This window comes from Labrus bergylta, chromosome 17, assembly GCF_963930695.1.
Source record: "Labrus bergylta chromosome 17, fLabBer1.1, whole genome shotgun sequence".
NCBI classification, from domain to species: domain Eukaryota; kingdom Metazoa; phylum Chordata; class Actinopteri; order Labriformes; family Labridae; genus Labrus; species Labrus bergylta.
Window position 1 is genome coordinate 26011187 of NC_089211.1, and position 16469 is coordinate 26027655.

At 43.7% G+C, this 16469-nt stretch overlaps 2 protein-coding genes across 2 annotated transcripts; one reads left to right on the top strand and one right to left on the bottom strand.

Annotated features, from left to right (window-relative positions):
- Positions 1–1486: 1486 nt before the first annotated feature.
- On the bottom strand, positions 1487–7489 carry crybb1 (crystallin, beta B1). Its single transcript, XM_029282186.2, has 6 exons — positions 7331–7489; positions 6919–7062; positions 5650–5768; positions 5350–5482; positions 4269–4411; positions 1487–1873 (listed from the first exon to the last, which is right to left on the bottom strand). The coding sequence occupies exons 2-6, from the start codon at positions 7039–7041 to the stop codon at positions 1696–1698; spliced, it is 696 nt and encodes a 231-aa protein (XP_029138019.1). The 5' UTR covers positions 7042–7062; positions 7331–7489; the 3' UTR covers positions 1487–1695.
- Positions 7490–12341: 4852 nt separating this feature from the next.
- On the top strand, positions 12342–15375 carry cryba4 (crystallin, beta A4). Its single transcript, XM_020657992.3, has 6 exons — positions 12342–12451; positions 13168–13211; positions 13510–13628; positions 14584–14725; positions 14825–14967; positions 15117–15375. Exons 2-6 carry the CDS (start codon positions 13173–13175, stop codon positions 15262–15264), a joined length of 591 nt encoding a protein of 196 aa, XP_020513648.1. The 5' UTR covers positions 12342–12451; positions 13168–13172; the 3' UTR covers positions 15265–15375.
- Positions 15376–16469: the final 1094 nt, after the last annotated feature.

Sequence of the window (16469 nt, forward strand, 5' to 3'; positions counted from 1 at the left end):
AACGTCATGAGGTTAAGGAAAGATGTTAGGAGAAGTCATAAAGGACTTAGGGAAAGGAGATCTCGTTGCTCTGACAATCCGACCACATTTCCACTTCCGGTGAAATAATAATAATAATAATAATAATAATAAATTAGATTTATTTAGCGCTTTTCTAAATACTAAAAGACGCTTTGACAGGAAACAACAAAAACAAAACAACAACTAAGAGAACAATAATCCTGATCACCACGAGGTTGGGATTGAAATAAAAGAAATATAGAGTAAGAAAAGTAAGAAAAGTGAAACCATCAGCTTCCTGTCCAATCAGAAATCAACATCAACATCAATATGATTGGATGAAATGAATTGTTACATTAATGTAAGATACACAAAATGTTTTCAACATACAAATGTACAGCAGCACAAAACAAGAGAATGAAATATGTTGAATCAAACATCCTCTGATAAAAATGTCTCTTATCTTTTATCTCTTTACGATCATCGTTAATGTTCCTGAACGGTCGGATGAGCGACTCGCTTTAAATGTTGTGGGACGTCATATCTCATCTCCTTTCCTAAAGGATGGTCCAGTGTATCCTAAAGGAGGTTATAAAGGAAGCATTGACCCACCTTTCCTTAACTTTTAGAGAATTCAAACGGCTCTTATCATGGCCGCCACTTAAATGCTTCATTTCACTCAGTGAGGAACCTTCCTAAACAAAAAAGACAATTCCAACCCACCCACAGTCTGGGCCAGGGGCGTGTCCAGACTGTTTGGACTGCGGTGGCCCAACTAGTGGTGCAGTCCATTTTATCAAAAATCCTGTTTTTCACTGAAGTTAGTAGATTATTAGCAGCAGCTGAAGAGGTCCCTGTGCTGCCTTATAACCCATTAATTCCTGCCAGAGTTTGGCTGGTTGTCTGTCTCGATATGTCAGCCTGTGATTGCAAAGCGACCAGTTTAGGGTGTAGCCCCGCCTCTCGCCCCAATGACAGCTGGGATTGGCTCCAGCCCCCCGCGACCCCAACAGGAAAAGCCAGATAGATAATGGATGGACTTTGATATCATCATGTAAACATATTTGAGTGTTCTTGCCTTTTTAATAATCATTTTCTGTATTTCATTGTTAGCTCTTGCCCTCTCACCTCTTAATTTACGTTTTATTTTGTATCTGCCTGATTTAATCCGTAGCGGCTCTATTACCGTGGCTAAATTAAAAATGAGGATTCTCCGTTAAGGTTGTGAATATATAAAGAATGACGATCACTGCACAAGAAATACAGCAAATATATCAAAACTTTATGTCACTCTGAAGTTAAAAAAATCCCACAAAAATACTTTATGTCATACCAAAGAAGAAGCAAAACTTTAAAACCAATCAGTTTAAGTTACAGGTCTGATTTAAGGTCGTCACATACACATCACTAATTCCTAAAAGAATATTATCCCAACATGTGAGAGACTTTTCAGAAGAAAAAAATAAAGGTAATCCAGTCAGGGAGGTTTGAGGTTTTTCACAACATGTTTATTTTTTAGCACCATAAAAAGTCAGTGAATGTTGTCCCGTGTTTATGCTCTCATTGTTTCTTTCCTTTGGGATGGAGCGTCGATGGTGGAAATTTAGGAAAGTTTTGGTAGTGGCCGTTTGGAGAGATAAAAAGCTGAGAGGGGCTGCATGGCTACCGCAGCACCAGACGGCCGGCAGGTGTGGTTCACTTGCTGGCGGAGGTGAAGGTGAAGCATCCTCTCTGGTGGAACTGCATGTCCCTGATACGACGAATGGACTGGATCTGGGGCTGGAAGGCGCTGAAGTCGTTGTAGTGTCTGTAATCACCGCACTCAAACAGGTACTGGTAGCCTCTGTATCCAGGGTACTGGTAACCCACAAACCTGAGAACACACGGGTGAGAGACGTTAATACAGAGGGCCACCTGAGGGTTCCCAACGGGTCTTGTGGTTGTTGCTTTTGCATTGGATTCTTTTGAGACTAGAGGTCCTTTAGGAGGTCATTGAGAGGGATCCAGATGGCCATGAGGTTTATTGAGCACTGATGGGGTTTAAAGGTCAGTTTGGTGGTCCTACATGTGGTCTGAGCTTCTGGAAGTCAAAGAGGTTAAGAGGTCATAGTGAGGTTCTTGAGTTGGATTTTAAGAGGATCTAGGGGCGTCCGAGGCAGTGTAGAGGTCCAGGAGGTTCGGTGGTCATTGGTGAGGTTCTGGATCAGTTAAGGGGATTCTTTCTGTTCTTAAACTGGTGAGTCACCAAAGTCTTTTAGTGGTCATTGGAGTGGTTTAAGTTGTTCAATTCGCCTTTTCAAACTTTCTAGTCCATAATTTTAGAGGTTATTGGGGGTTGGCAATGTTCTTGAGGTGGAACTGGGTGCCATTAAAGGGTTCTAGTAGTTACTGTGGAGATGTAGGGGGGCTTCATGGGGCTGTGGTTGTTACCAAACTCATTAAGAGGTCAATGGGGAAGATCTACTTTCTATAAAAGGGTTCTTGGGTTCATGCATACTGTTGTTGGTGATTCAAGAGGTCTAAGAGGACTGTGGTGGTTTAGGCGTCTTTAAAGGGTTTTTGGTTGTTACCAAACTCATTGATTTCAGGTTTCCTTAAAGGGTTTGAGTGGTCACTTGGGCGCTTTAAGGGATCCTTAAAGAGGTTCTGATTGTTACTTGGGGTTTGTATGGACTGCCCTGGGAAGTTCAACTGATCTGATGGAAATGTAAGGGTCATTAAGGAGGTCATAAGAGGATCTAGTGGTCCCCTAGGCAGTGTAGAGGTCCAGGAGGTTTAGTGATCGATCGATGAGGTTCTAGAGGTCAACTGGGCGGTACTATGTGTTCTGAAAACTGTCATAATTTAAGACATTCAGTGGCCATTTGAGAGGATCTAGTTTTGCTAAAAGTTAGTCTTTTGAACGCTTCTAGGAGTCCATGATGTTGAGAGGTCATCAGGAGGTTCCCAGGGTCATCGAGGAGTAACTAGGTGCCCTGAAAGAGGTTCTAGTCCTGAGTAAGAGGGGTGTAGGTGTCCTTAAATGGTGGTAATTGTCACCAGACTAATTGCAGGGTCATTTTGGAGTTCTAGGTGTCCTTAGAGGTAACCAGGGCAGTTGGGTCTTAAACAAAGGTTCACTGGTCACAAGTCCTTGGTGAGGTTTTTGGTCATTGGTGATGTTTTAGAGGTCATTGAGAAGGTTTCCTTTAAGGGGTTCTAGTGGGGACTTGGGAGGGTCCATGTGTCCTCCACTAAGTTATTCTGCTCACTGGAGAGGTTAAATATGTTCTAGTGGTTTATGGAAAATATTGGAGGATCATTGAGGAGTTTGTAGAGGTCCCATCAGGAGGGTCCTTCACTGGGTGGTGTTGGTAAAAAGGATTTTGGTGCATTAAGGCGATTCAAGAGGGGCCTGAATGGAGGCTACAGAGGACCGATAGCCTCCTCCTAAGTGACCACAAAGAGGGAGTTTTCAAGTTCTCTCAGAGGGTCTGGTGGTCTAGAAGTCCCTTTAAGGTTCTAATAGAAGTCACTGATGTGCTTCTCCAGTACAGAATGAGTAATTGGATATTCAAGGAGGGTCATTTAAGAGATTCCAGTTGCATAGAGAAGGTCATTCAAGAGGCTCCACATATCACAATAGAGGTTCTAGATGTTATTGAGGTGGTGGTCCTTCAGGGAGGCTGGGTGTTCTTTAAGAGTTTCTGTTGTCATTGTGGAGGTTTTAGGGGTTTAAGGGGGCACTGAGGAGTTGCTAGTGGTCTTTAAGAGAATCTAGTGGCAATAGAAAAAGCCCTACTGCCATTTCTAGGAGGTTCTGGACTACATCAAAGAGGTTTTCTATGTGGCTGTTTTCTAGAGCTAACATCCAAATAACAAATGTGGGAAATCTCTCGGGAGGATGGTTCTTATTTGTCACATGTGTTTTTTTATCTGCGGTATTCAGAGATCATTGAAATGCGAAGAAAATTTCCCATCTATAAATAAACATTTGAGGACAAATCTGACACGAAGCCGTCAGCTCGAGGCCTTGTTGTGATGACATGCCATCCTACTTTTTATGAACAACCACATTGTAGTGAGAGCCTGGAGGCCTGTGGTTTCCTCTGAAGCTTTGTCATGACAGAGAATTCACTTCAGTTAAAACAAGCTAATAGATATGTCATTTTAACGCAACTGGAAAAAAAACACGGCCTTATTCTGTGACTGATGTTTCACCATCACTTGTGTGTGTGTGTGTGTGTGTGTGTGTGTGTGTGTGTGTGTGTGTGTGTGTGTGTACTCACGCTCCTCCAGGCACCCTCACGCTGCCCACTCTGTCACAGAAGCCATGCGCCCAGAGGGTGGGCACATCATCCTCCTGGATCTCCATCTTGTTGCCCTTGAAGTCAGAGAGCTCATACAGGCAGATCTTGTGCTCCAGGCTGTCCTGCAGAGAGGAAACAAAGCACAAGGGCATCGAGAGTTAGTTCTCATGTTACATCGATCATGTGAAAAAATAAATCCTGAAAAGGTCCTGAAAATTCTGGGGTGAGCAGCATGTGTGGACGAGGGTAGCTGAGTTTTTCACTCAGATTTTTCCCAGAATTGTTCCTGCTAGTGTCCTGGAAAACAGTCCCAGTGAAGTCTGTGTGAGCTGACATGAGAACGCAGCACCATATTCATATTCAGGAAAGTTAGCCTTAAGTGGGTGGTGATGTTTATATCCTGCAACAGACACGCGACCAGTGCGATCTCGGTGATAAAATACATTGAATGAAGTGGCACTGATATAAAAGTAAACTGTCATCATCATGTATTGCATCCTGAGATCAGGAGGAAGGTTTCAGGGGCAACCTTGGCTGACATTTTCTTTATACATTTTCAGGAGTGCATGTGTGAAATGCCAAGTTCAAAATGTACTTTAATGGCCACCGTACAGAGGATGAATCGTCTTCTTTTAGATAAAAACACACAAAGCCTCTGCTGTGAACGTCCCCAGAAGAACTCCAGAGAGGAAACTTTCAGTTTTTTTGATTTATGGACAAAAAACAGAATTTGGCTCTTCTATGATAATCGATTCACGGTTTATGACCTTTTTTGAAAGCAAAACGTTTGATGGTGTCACACTTAAATGTGAGGATTTTCAGCTCCTCTCTGTCATTTGTAAACAGAATGTCTTTGAATCGGCGACTCTGAGCTCTGAGGGAACATACATGAATAATTCTTAAACTATTTCAGAGTTGCAGCTCCAAAATGTTTCTATTTCTGTCATAAAGGGGTTTGTTTTCTTGTGAAATAGGATCTCATACAAACTAAAGAGCCTAGTTTTCTAAACTCTTGATGTGTAAAATGATTTGTAAATCGTGTTTTCAGGGATGGACGCACCATGCGGATGGGCCTGAGGGACATGAGGCAGTCGCTGCGGTAGGAGTTGCTCCAGGTATCCCAGCGAGGATACTCTCCCTTCTCCAGGATGAACATCTCCCCACGGAGGTTAGTCTGCTCGAAGGCAACAAAGCTGGAGGAGGGGGGCCGCCGGGGCAAGGGGGGGGGAGAGGAGGAGGACGGGAGAGGAGAAACAAGAGAAAGAAAAAACAATTAAATATATTTGCGAGTAACAGAGGCAAACACACAGAGTCCGCCCGGCCGGAGCTGCTTGTACCAGATGTGTGTGTGTTGACTTACGGGCCGCACTCCACGATGATACTACGCACTTTATCCATGCCACGGTCACACACGTTCATACACTCATTCTGGACCTCGATCATCCTGCCCTGGAAGTTCTCCTGGTCGAACAGCATGATCTGCACAGAGAGGAGACATCACAGGTTAGCCCAGGACTCAGAATCAGAATCAGAATCAGAAGGACTTTACTGTCTCCTGCTCTGTTATTTTAGAGGAAGCAGTTTGACTCTGAACTCCAGTAAAAGTTCTTTAAATCTGCAGCTGCTGTCTACTTTGAGACCAGGATATAAAATATAATGATCTTAGTGATGTTATCGTAACCTGACAATAAGAAATGCTCGTTTATTATCTCGGTGCATTGCACATTCTTCATGCCCTCATACTGTAAACGTTTGCAAACCCCCCCCTCGGAAATATCTGTCACATTCCTGCAAGACTTCTCCAGCCCTCGTAGTATCCATATCTTCATGTTTTTATGGTTTATTCTATTGAATCTAAGGCGACAGCAGGAGAACTAATGTTTACTTGATTTTTTCCTTTCTTTACTTTTATGCACAAAAACACAAAGAACAAATCTGCATGAATACACTTATTCATTCAGATAAATAAAAGCTCCACCTTAGCCAGCCAAAGCCATGAAATGCATCCTCAAACCTAGCCTAGTGGTTAGTCCGTGTGCCCCATAAATGGAGGCTGTAGTCCCCCAACGGGCGGCCCCGGGTTTGAATCCTACCAGCGGCTCCTTTCCTGCATGTCATTCCTTACTCTCTCTCTCTCTCTGTCTCTCTCTGATTTCTGACTCTATCTACTATCCTGTCTCTGCTAAACAGCCCAAATAATTAACCTTAAAAATGAATCTAAGCGTCTGTAGCTGGCGTTTCTGCACGATCGCTGTGTTCACTTTAAACGCTTTTAAGCATTCGTTACAGAATATTTTTTACACAGTTTGTATTTCTGCTGAACATTCACTTAAAGTAAGAATCTAAATACTTCATTAAGTCTTTTGAATGAACGGAAACGAATAAAGCAAAGTCAAAGAGTAACCATAACTTCACAATAACTGTGCTGTCCAGGCTCATCTAAAGTGAGTCTCTGTGTCGACAGCTTAACTCTTTTTTCATCTTTAAATATCTTAAACTTGAGCAGGTAAAACCAAAACCCCCAGAGAGGCTTGTTGGGAGGATATATTTCCTTTATATCATTTGAGCGAACTCTCCCTTTAAATACAACTTTTGAAAAGCAGAAAAGCAGCTTTAGCGTTTGACTCACTCTGTAGGTTCCCATGCCGGGCTCTCCGGTCTTGGTGGCCTTGCTGGAGGCGGCAGGGGCGGGAGCTCCCTTGTCCTTGGCATCGGTGCCCTGGCTGGAGGCGGACTTGGCAGTCTGAGACATGGTGAGGGGCTTCAGGAGAGTCTGGGTGAGCAGAAATAGAGGTGTAAATGGAAGAGGGAGAGAGGTGTGAGTTATCAGAGGGGGTGAAAGTTGGTCTGTTTTTTGCAATTTGGACTAAAGCTGTTCATGTGGGAGGCTTATTTGGGACTCTGACTGGGTCTTTTTCCCCCAGAGTGAGGGTGGTTTTCCTGGGTGTGGAGGGCAGGGAGTTGGCCCTTCGGTTCTGCATGTGTCCCCCCTTGTACTGTCATAGATGTGTGTGTGTGTGTGTGTGTGTGTGTGTCCTTACCTGCGTTAGTATAGCTTGCTGTGCCGTGTGAGGGAGGCTGGCTCGTGCTGGTCCCGTCAACGCTCGACCCAAGCTTTTATACTCTGGCAAAGGCCAAACGTCGAGGCTCAGCGCACAATAGAAAACCTCTCGTCATCACTGTTGGCCCGCGCCAAAGCCACCGGGTCATCGCATAGCCTAGAAACGCCACCGGCCCCTCTGGCCCTGCCTGTAAGCGTTTTACTGTCAAAGGAAACCACTGACTGAGGCATTTTGTCCGTGTGTTGGGCTGGTGGGGCTGTAAGCTTTAGATGCATGTAGAGAGCAGGAATGCAAAGGTCCAGGAGGGGGACAAAGAGATAATCCCTCCTCTATCACCTACACGGGCACACACACACACACACACACACACACACACACACACACACACACACACACAAAACACAACACACACTCTGAAAACAAAGAGCTGCTCATCATCCTTACATCTGGTTTTGAGGAGAAAAACAAGAAAATCCTACAGAGAACCGACAAAAACACACATTTAGCAAACCCACAAACTTCGCCTGCTTTCAGTCTTTGTGCTAAGCTAGGCTAATTGCCTCATGGCTACAGGTGTGAATTTAACACAGACACACTTATTAATCTTTTTTTCTGTAACCACTAAAAGAAAGTCGATAAGAGTTTATTCCAGACTCTGCAGGCTCTTCTTCCTGTTTTCCTTTTCCTTCTTCTCGTGGTTGGGATGGAGGTCTTTTTGCTAAGCTAAGCTAATTGACACATGGCTCCAGGTTTGCATTCACTGAGGGTCTTCACATGGACTTCGTTATCCCGGTTTGGATCATATTCAGGATCTGGTGTTTACATGCACACAGAGAAACCCGGTTCTTCACCTCCCTGTGTACATGACAAACACTCACATCCTGCTTTTTGATTACTGCATCCTGTTTGTGCAGGCGCCTGTGATGTTTATTTCTAAACACAAACTGCAGCAAATTTGTGAAAAATGAGACGACTTCTGGTTAATGCGTGAATGCAGACATGGCGTTGAAGATATGACGTATCCTCCTCATTTCCAGCAACCAGAGAAAAGAGCTCCAGAATGAGGCTCATGCTGCCGCCGCCATGTTTGTTTTGCTGATATGTCACTTGACGGAGGCGGCGCCTTTGCAGGTAGTCGTCAGCTGTCAGAAACCGCAGTAAGGCGTCTACATGCCACAGGATCCAGTTAGCAAAATCTGGTATCTCATGATCGGGATATGATGTTCACATGTACAGACACAAGAACTGGATCAAAACCGGGATACTCATGTCCATGTAAACACACTCAGAAGTAGGCCTGGGGGGCGTCGGTGGCCAAGTGATTAGCTTGCAGAGGCAGCAGTCCTCAAAGTGCACGGCCTGGGTTCAAATCCGACCTGTGGCTCCCTTCCCACATTACTCCTCTCTCTCTCCAATTTCCGTCTCTATCCACCATCCTGACTTTACAAAAAAGGAAAATAAAAAAAGGAAAAATAAATCTTAAAAAATAAATAAGAAGTAGGCCTAGAAAAGAGTTTATTTCTGGAACACAAGTTATGTTTTTAAAGCGTTGGTGGTAGAAGAGAAAAGCTGCACAGCGGGCACGGTGTCTTAAATGTCTCTAAACTGTTTGCAGCTCTCTGACATAACTTTAACCTGCAGCGCTGTTAGAAATGAGCAGCCGTCTTTGGAGGTGTTTCAGGGTGAGATAAAGGATGTTGTTGTTGTTGTTGTTGTTGTTGTTGTTGATAATTCTGTGATTACAGATGGATTATTTGTCTGGATTAGGTCACCTCAAACCCGATTATTTCCACCGTGGAAGCAGGATTACAAAGTGTTTGATATGTGCAGATTAGGTGTGGACTAATCCCGCCGTGTAATCTGTGCGCTTCATGTCGAGGCTGGGTATCAAATCTCAGCGTTTTGGCAAAATCTGAGGAGCCGGCGTCCAAAAACGACTCCAACGTCCAAAATGAGACCAAACCGATCCAGATTTTAAAAAGACAAAACTGTCAGTGTCGCAGGTTTTTATTCAAGACGTGTTATTATCTGTCCATCCAATGAAAAGTCTCCTTTCATTTTCTGTACTTCCTGGTTTCCTCTCAGCTCAAAGCCCTTTGGTTCCTCAAAGAGACATCTTTAAGAAAAACCTCACAGATGTAAAAAGAGTCTCAGACTTTTCCTAAAACAGTCGAAGAAAAACAGAATTAAAGTTTGAGTCAAAATAAACATTTTTAAAAATAGTTTAAGGACGACAACAGAGTTTTTATGTTTTAATGAGGACACATTGTTATTTACGCAGAAATCTGGAGATCTCAGTTTGAATATTTCTCAAAATCAGTGCTGTCAAATTATATATTTTTTTAATTGCTGAATCTGAATAGTTGTGAAGATAACATAACATCTCTAACATCTCTGGTTAAATGTTTTTTATTACCGGGAACTATTTAGGCAAAATCCTGCTAGTTGTCTAAACTGCACAAAAACATTGGCAACGTTTCAGTGCCAAAACGTTCCCAACGCTTTTGTACAATTTACAGACAGCGCTCCTTTTGTTTGGCTTGAGGCAGACTGAAGATGTGTTGTTTTTTAAAGGTGACATATCCTCCTCCTCCTCTTCAGTGTAAATAAGTGTCAGAGCTCCTCAAAACATGTGTGTGAAGTTTCTTGTTCTAAATCCACTCTGATCCTGTATTTGATCATGTCTATAAACCCCTCTATTTCAGCCCTGCTCAGAACAGACTGTTTCTGTGTCTGTACCTTTAAATATGTAAATGAGCTGTGTCTGACCACGCCCCCTCTCTGGAAGGGCTTGAGTGTACTCGATGCTTTCTCTCTCCATGTCCTATTGTTTACGGTGAGAAGGCAGACTCAGAGGGCAGAACAAACACCTAGCTGTGGGAGTGTCACCCACCTGGGGGAGGGGCTACTGCCCTTTGTGATGTCATGAAGGGAAAATCTCCAAACGGCCTGTTTGAGCACACATTTTCTGAAAAGTGGAGCAGGCAGAAGACAGAGAGGATGGACTTTTCTCATCATTGGGGGGTTTGTAGACAGATTAGAGACACATGTTAGAGTTAGAGGAACATGGGGAAGAGGATTTTACAGAATATGTGACCTTTAAGGTTCGGTAGCGCTGTGTGTGTGTTACAATACTACAATTGATTTCATCCAAAGTGAAGAACATCCGAGAGTAAGAACAACACAAGCAAGGAGAGAGAGAGGAGGAAACAACGTCAGGAAGTGTAAACAAACAGTTTTAAATATGATTGGACACAACTGGTGCTGACAGGAAGGGACCAGAGACAAAGCACAACGGTGACAGATCATCATGAAGGTGGTAGGTGTTCATAAAGAGCTGGGTCTTTAGCTTTTTCTTAAAGGTGCAGAGGGACTCTACAGATCAAATGGAGTTCGGAAGTTCATTCCACCACCGGGGGGCGACAGAGGAGAAGAGTCTAGTCAGAGACTTAGGACCCTGTTGTGAAGGTTGGATCAGACGCCTTTCATTGGCAGAGTGTAGTGGGGGGGGGGGGGGAGTGTAGACCTGGATCAGAGAGTTAAAGTAAGGAGGAGACGTTTCTGTGTCTGTTTTGTAAGCGAGCAGCAGAGTTTTAAATTTGATGTGAGCAGTAACTGGAGGGAGAGGAACAGCGGAGTGACATGTGCTCTTTTAGGAAGGTTGAAGACCAGTCGTGCTGCTGCATTTTGTATCATCTGCAGAGGTTTGATAGTGAGCTTAGGAAGACCTGCCAGTACGGCTTTGCATCTAGTTACGGCGCCTTGATGAAATCCTTCCTCCTTGTTGTTCAGTCTGTATCTTATATACTTGAACGTGTTTGATAAGAACACAACAACTAAAGTGAAAATAATCTCACCTCAAGCTAAAACTATTGACACAACTTTGCCAAAAAATATTCCCCGTTCACTAAAAGTTGTTGGTTTTGTGCCTGACAGGCTCAGATTGTTATTCTGAGTGTCTGACATCGTTACAGAAAGGAGTCCTGCAGAGAGAGACCTTTTTTATTTAGGAGTTAAATTCAGAATTTGAATTAAAAAACAGCTGCCACAAAGGCCCGGGTCCCTTATGTGAAACCAACGTTAGAGAGCTACTGTATGTAACCACTGTTGTGTCGTATGCGGTCGTGGGTTTGAATCCGACCTGGCTGTTTGCTGCATGTCGGGCCTTTGTCTCTCCTCCCAACATGTCTCCTGTCTCTCTTCTCTTCTGTCTGTCCTATGAAGGCTAAATGGCCCCCAAAAAAAGCATCTTCTCCTCAACTTGAGCCTGTCAGTGACAAAAACCACAACAGTTACAACTGCTGGCTCTGATCTACTGGAACAATCAAACTCCTTTAAAACCCACGAGTCAGATAACCCCCAAGTTTCAAAATAATGGAACTCTTTTGGTAAGGGGCGGAAACATTTCACTTTACAGTTTGATTTCCATTCAATGGGCCAGAAATCCAAAGTTATTTTTTTGGGCCTTTTATTGGATCGGACAGCTGAAGAGAATGTGGACATGTTTGGAGGTGAGAGTGGAAGATGAAGTGCAACAAAGGGCCGAGGTCAGATTGGAACCCACGGCCGCTGCTCTGAGGACTATAGCCTCCGTACATTTGGTGCTAGACTCTCGGCGCCCCAGAAATCCAATTTGTTGCTGATTTATTATTAACTGGGTTGAATTTTCCAGTGAAATCCCCTGAATGCTGCATCCAAAGGTTAGAGATAAAGATGCTTTACCTGTCAGATTTATGGAAAACTAAACCATTTTTAGTTTGGTTTTGTGTTTGGGATGAAATAACGATCTGAATTCAGAGTCTGTCCTCTTCCTCCTCCACTTGTCCTGCATCTCGTCTCTCTTAAAACGCCTCTGTCTCCGTGTCCACTGCTCGGGGTGGTGATAATGTGGTGTCTGCACTTCTGGCCTCTGCACAGATTAACAACGCTTTTGTCGGAGGGGGGTGGGGGGGGGGGGACAAAGAAAAAAAAAAAAGGCCCCTCCCTCGCTGCTGAGCCGGTGCTTTCAGCATGGCCCCCTGCCAGGGGAGGCTTTAAAAGGGTGGGGGCGCGTGCCTCCTCTCACTCTCACAGCAGGCAACCGAAGGGCATCAAAGCAAGGTGAGTCCCTGTAGCTGTCCTTCACCCAGCACGGCACAGCGCAGAGCCAGATACCCACACACACACAAACAGCCCCGAACACAGGAGCCCACAGGCCGTCACTGCGGCCCGTGGGGGGAGATAAACGGTGGCGGCGGCAGAGAGGCAGAAATCACCCTCGTCTTTATTTGTGCAGGATGTGAAAATAGAGTCGGGTGCTTTCAGATCGACAACTTTTCATTGGAGCTAATTCGAGGAGCAGTAATTTATTTTATCTCTATTGTAATTTCTTAATTTATTTAATTAATGTAAATATGTTTGTTTTTTAACTTTTTGCTATTTTTACTAATTATACTTCTGTTTTTTTAGCTGTTCTAACAAAGAAATTTCCCCCAATGGAGAATCAATAAAGTTTATCTTTATCTTTAGCAGAGCGGTTATGGTGATTTCAAACTGCTAGAATGGACACAGTTGGTGTTACATAGTCCGCTGGTTATCTGCATAAAATAACACTTGAGTTAAATTGTGATGAAATACTTATAATCCTGGTTTTCTTATTGTGCAAGTCGTAGACTTCAGGCCACTTCTTTCCACGTTTCAGTCGCCTTTCTGTTCATTTTAATGCATTCTTTTTTTGCATTAAAGTTGAACTTTACCTCTCAGACTTTAAAGTCTCAGCCGTCGTCTCGTCCCTGAAGGTCTTCTTTCAACCATCTTCTGTTTTTTCCTCCTTCCAGACAAGATGACTCACCATTGCACCAAGTTCTCCGGCCACTGGAAGGTGAGTCTGCAGACGGAAACACAGATTCAAACATCGCCTCACTGCAGGACCTTTTGCAGCTGAGAGTTTTTATTATCTCTGAGATGTGATCGGTCCGTCTCTGCCTGAAATGACTCTGACATTTTAATAAAACGTAGAAAGAGCAGAGTTTATCCGCAGCTCAGACAATATTAGGACTCTTAAAAAATACATTTTCATATGTTTGTCAGGGTGCAAAATAACCATTTTTTAAAGTGTGACACATTTATAAATCCTGCTGTTTTTTAAAAATGTTTGCATGCCTGTATTTCCCCTTCAGATCATTGTCTTCGACGAGGAGTGCTTCCAGGGCCGTCGCCATGAGTTCACCTCCGAGTGCTGCAACGTGATGGAGTTCGGCTTCGAGACCGTGCGCTCCCTGAGGGTCGAGAGTGGAGCGTGAGTACTCGTAGAAACTGTGAACATGCTCTGAAATATCTGATATCTAAGATCTGTTTGTCTGACTGAAATGCAAAGAGGACGAGCTGAAACTACAGCACACCTCAAAACTAAACGGGAACGCTTCAGTCATTCATGTGGCACGCTTCTGCCTCTTGTGGCTGGAATGTGTAATAACAACAATAACAACAACAAACAAGGACCTGAAAAACATGACAGACAACATATGTCAACATATTAATCAGAAGTAAAATGATGAGAAGGTTGAGATGAATGAGAGTTTAGAAAAGATGTTTGTTTTTAGCTCAGAAGATGAAGAGCATAAATAAATAAATTTAAATTTTAAGCATCAGTTTGCAAGGACAACTTTAAAACAGAAATGTATTTCTGTAATTGGAATTAAATTGTGGAATTCTTTAAATAATGATTTGAAGGGTTGTGTTCAGATATTTCAGTTTAAGAAAATATATAAGAGCAAAGTTATCAGACGGTATGAAGTTGACAGTTAGTGTGTTTTCCTTCTTATTTCTGAGGAAGTCAAGACTGAATTGTCAGATTTCTTTGATGATGATTTTCTAGGTGATATTCATTCATTGATTGTATTTGGACAGACCATCCAGACATTTATTGTTTGCTTTTTGAGTAAGAGGGCAGGCAAAACAAGATTTATTCTCCTCCCTGCTCCTTTCTGTACATGGGATAAAGTGTGAATCGTTTTTTCTTTTTTTTTCTGTTGTGTGTTTTGACATGTACAGAACAAATAAAAAAATTAAAATGAATGAATAAGAGACGAGTAAATAATCTTAAAGTCTTAAACACGGGAGAGATCTGTTTTTTTTTCTCTCACTTGCCTCTCGGGGCTTCTGTAGAAAAAATGCTCATTAGGCCGTTCAAAGAAAGAGAAAAAGGATTCTGCATCTGTTAACTCTGAATCTCTCCCCTTGTGTCTCCACAGCTGGGTGGGATACGAGCACGCCTCCTACCAGGGGCAGCAGTTCGTCCTGGAGAGGGGAGAGTACCCCCAGTGCGACGCTTTCGGTGGCAGTAACGCCTACCACATCGAGAGACTGACCTCCTTCAGACCCATCGCCTGTGCTGTGAGTTCAGATTGTTGTCTCTGACTGGACAAACGGCTGAAATGCTTTGTGTGTTTTCTTTTTGTTTATGTTCCTCCTCTTGCTCCTCCCCCCCTGCAGAACCACAGAGAGTGTCGTATGACCATCTTTGAGCGTGAGAACTTCCTGGGCCGTAAGGGCGAGCTTAGCGACGATTATCCCTCCCTCCAGGCCATGGGCTGGTGCAACAACGAAGTGGGCTCTCTCAAGATCCAGTCTGGAGCGTACGTTTGTTTTCCACTTTTTTTTATTTTTTTTTATACTTTTTTTTTTCCGAAAGCAGCTCATAAAAATAAATCTCTGGTTAGGAAGTTTCACAATCTTGTGCAACATCTAATCACTACTTCCTCCTCTTTCTGCGATTTCTCAACAGATTCGTGTGCTACCAGTACCCCGGTTACCGTGGTTACCAGTATATCATGGAGTGTGATCGTCACTGTGGGGAGTTCAAACACTTCAGGGAGTTCGGCTCTCACTGCCAGACCCCTCAGATCCAGTCCATCCGCCGTATTCAGCAGTAACACCCCCCCCCTCCTCCCCCTTTACTCCCATGCCCCCTCCCTCCCCCCCCCCCCCACCCTCCCACCTGCTGCTCCCCAGTGCTGAATAAACTGTATTTCTTTTAAACCAAACTGACTTCCACCAAAGTATCTGTTTCACTTCTAGATAAAGACTCCACACAGTCCATGTTTTCATGAACTCATATTTCCTCTGCACATCCCACATGAGGAAACATGGAGGGTGCATGTTGTTGTCTGTTTTAAACAGTAAAGGTTGGGTTGTAAAGAAGATATAAAAGGCGTAATCATTCTGCTAAATTTAGCTGCAGAAACACAAACACATTTTTCACTATTTTGATGATCTACTAACAGTTTGGGTCATATATTCAAAAAGCTCCAAATAGAAGCTGGGCCAAAGGGTCTGCAAACAAAAATCATGTCATAAGAACACAGACGAGGGCAATCATGATACATGTTCCTCAAAGCTAGCTGCTAGTAGCACCACTTTACAGTATGTTAACTTATGAGGGGTTTTGAGACCGAACAGTTCTGGGGACTTTATGAAGAGGAACTATCCACTTGAGAGCTAAGCATCATGGGAGTAACTTTCCGGTTAGACGGTTTGGGTCCGCGCCTCTTGGTTAGCGTTGTTTTGGAGAGCGTTGGAGACCGTAACGTTTGCCAAAAGTGCACGACCACACGTGTCTGGGGTTTCCACAATGCTCATCCACCTGACAAAGCTTGTTTGTACTGCTACTCATTTATCACACGAGAGGAACGTAGTGCCCCCTTGGTGGCGACCTCCGTGCTGCAAATGCACCCTAACTTTCAGTCAACCTAAAAACATGCTGAGAGCTGGAGCTGAGGCTGAACGTTTTAGCTGTCTGGTGAGATTTTCTTTTGCATTCTTTTGAGCATTAAATTCTTGTGCAGTTGACCTTCAGAGCCACCGTAGAAACACTTCCCCCAATTAATTACATTTCAAAATATCTATTTTAGATGTGTGTGTTTTTATGTGGTTGTCTTACAGAAGGCCTTTCCATTGAAGTGTATGAGGAGCAGTACCGCTACTAGCCAGGGGACGGCGCTGTGTTTCCACTTTAACTACACATCCAGCTCACTGGTTCATCACAGAGAACCACGAGCTCTGCTGGTACATTCACTGACAGGGGCTGCTGCTCCGTGACTGTGCACATTCAATGGGAACAAACACAACGCTTTTATTG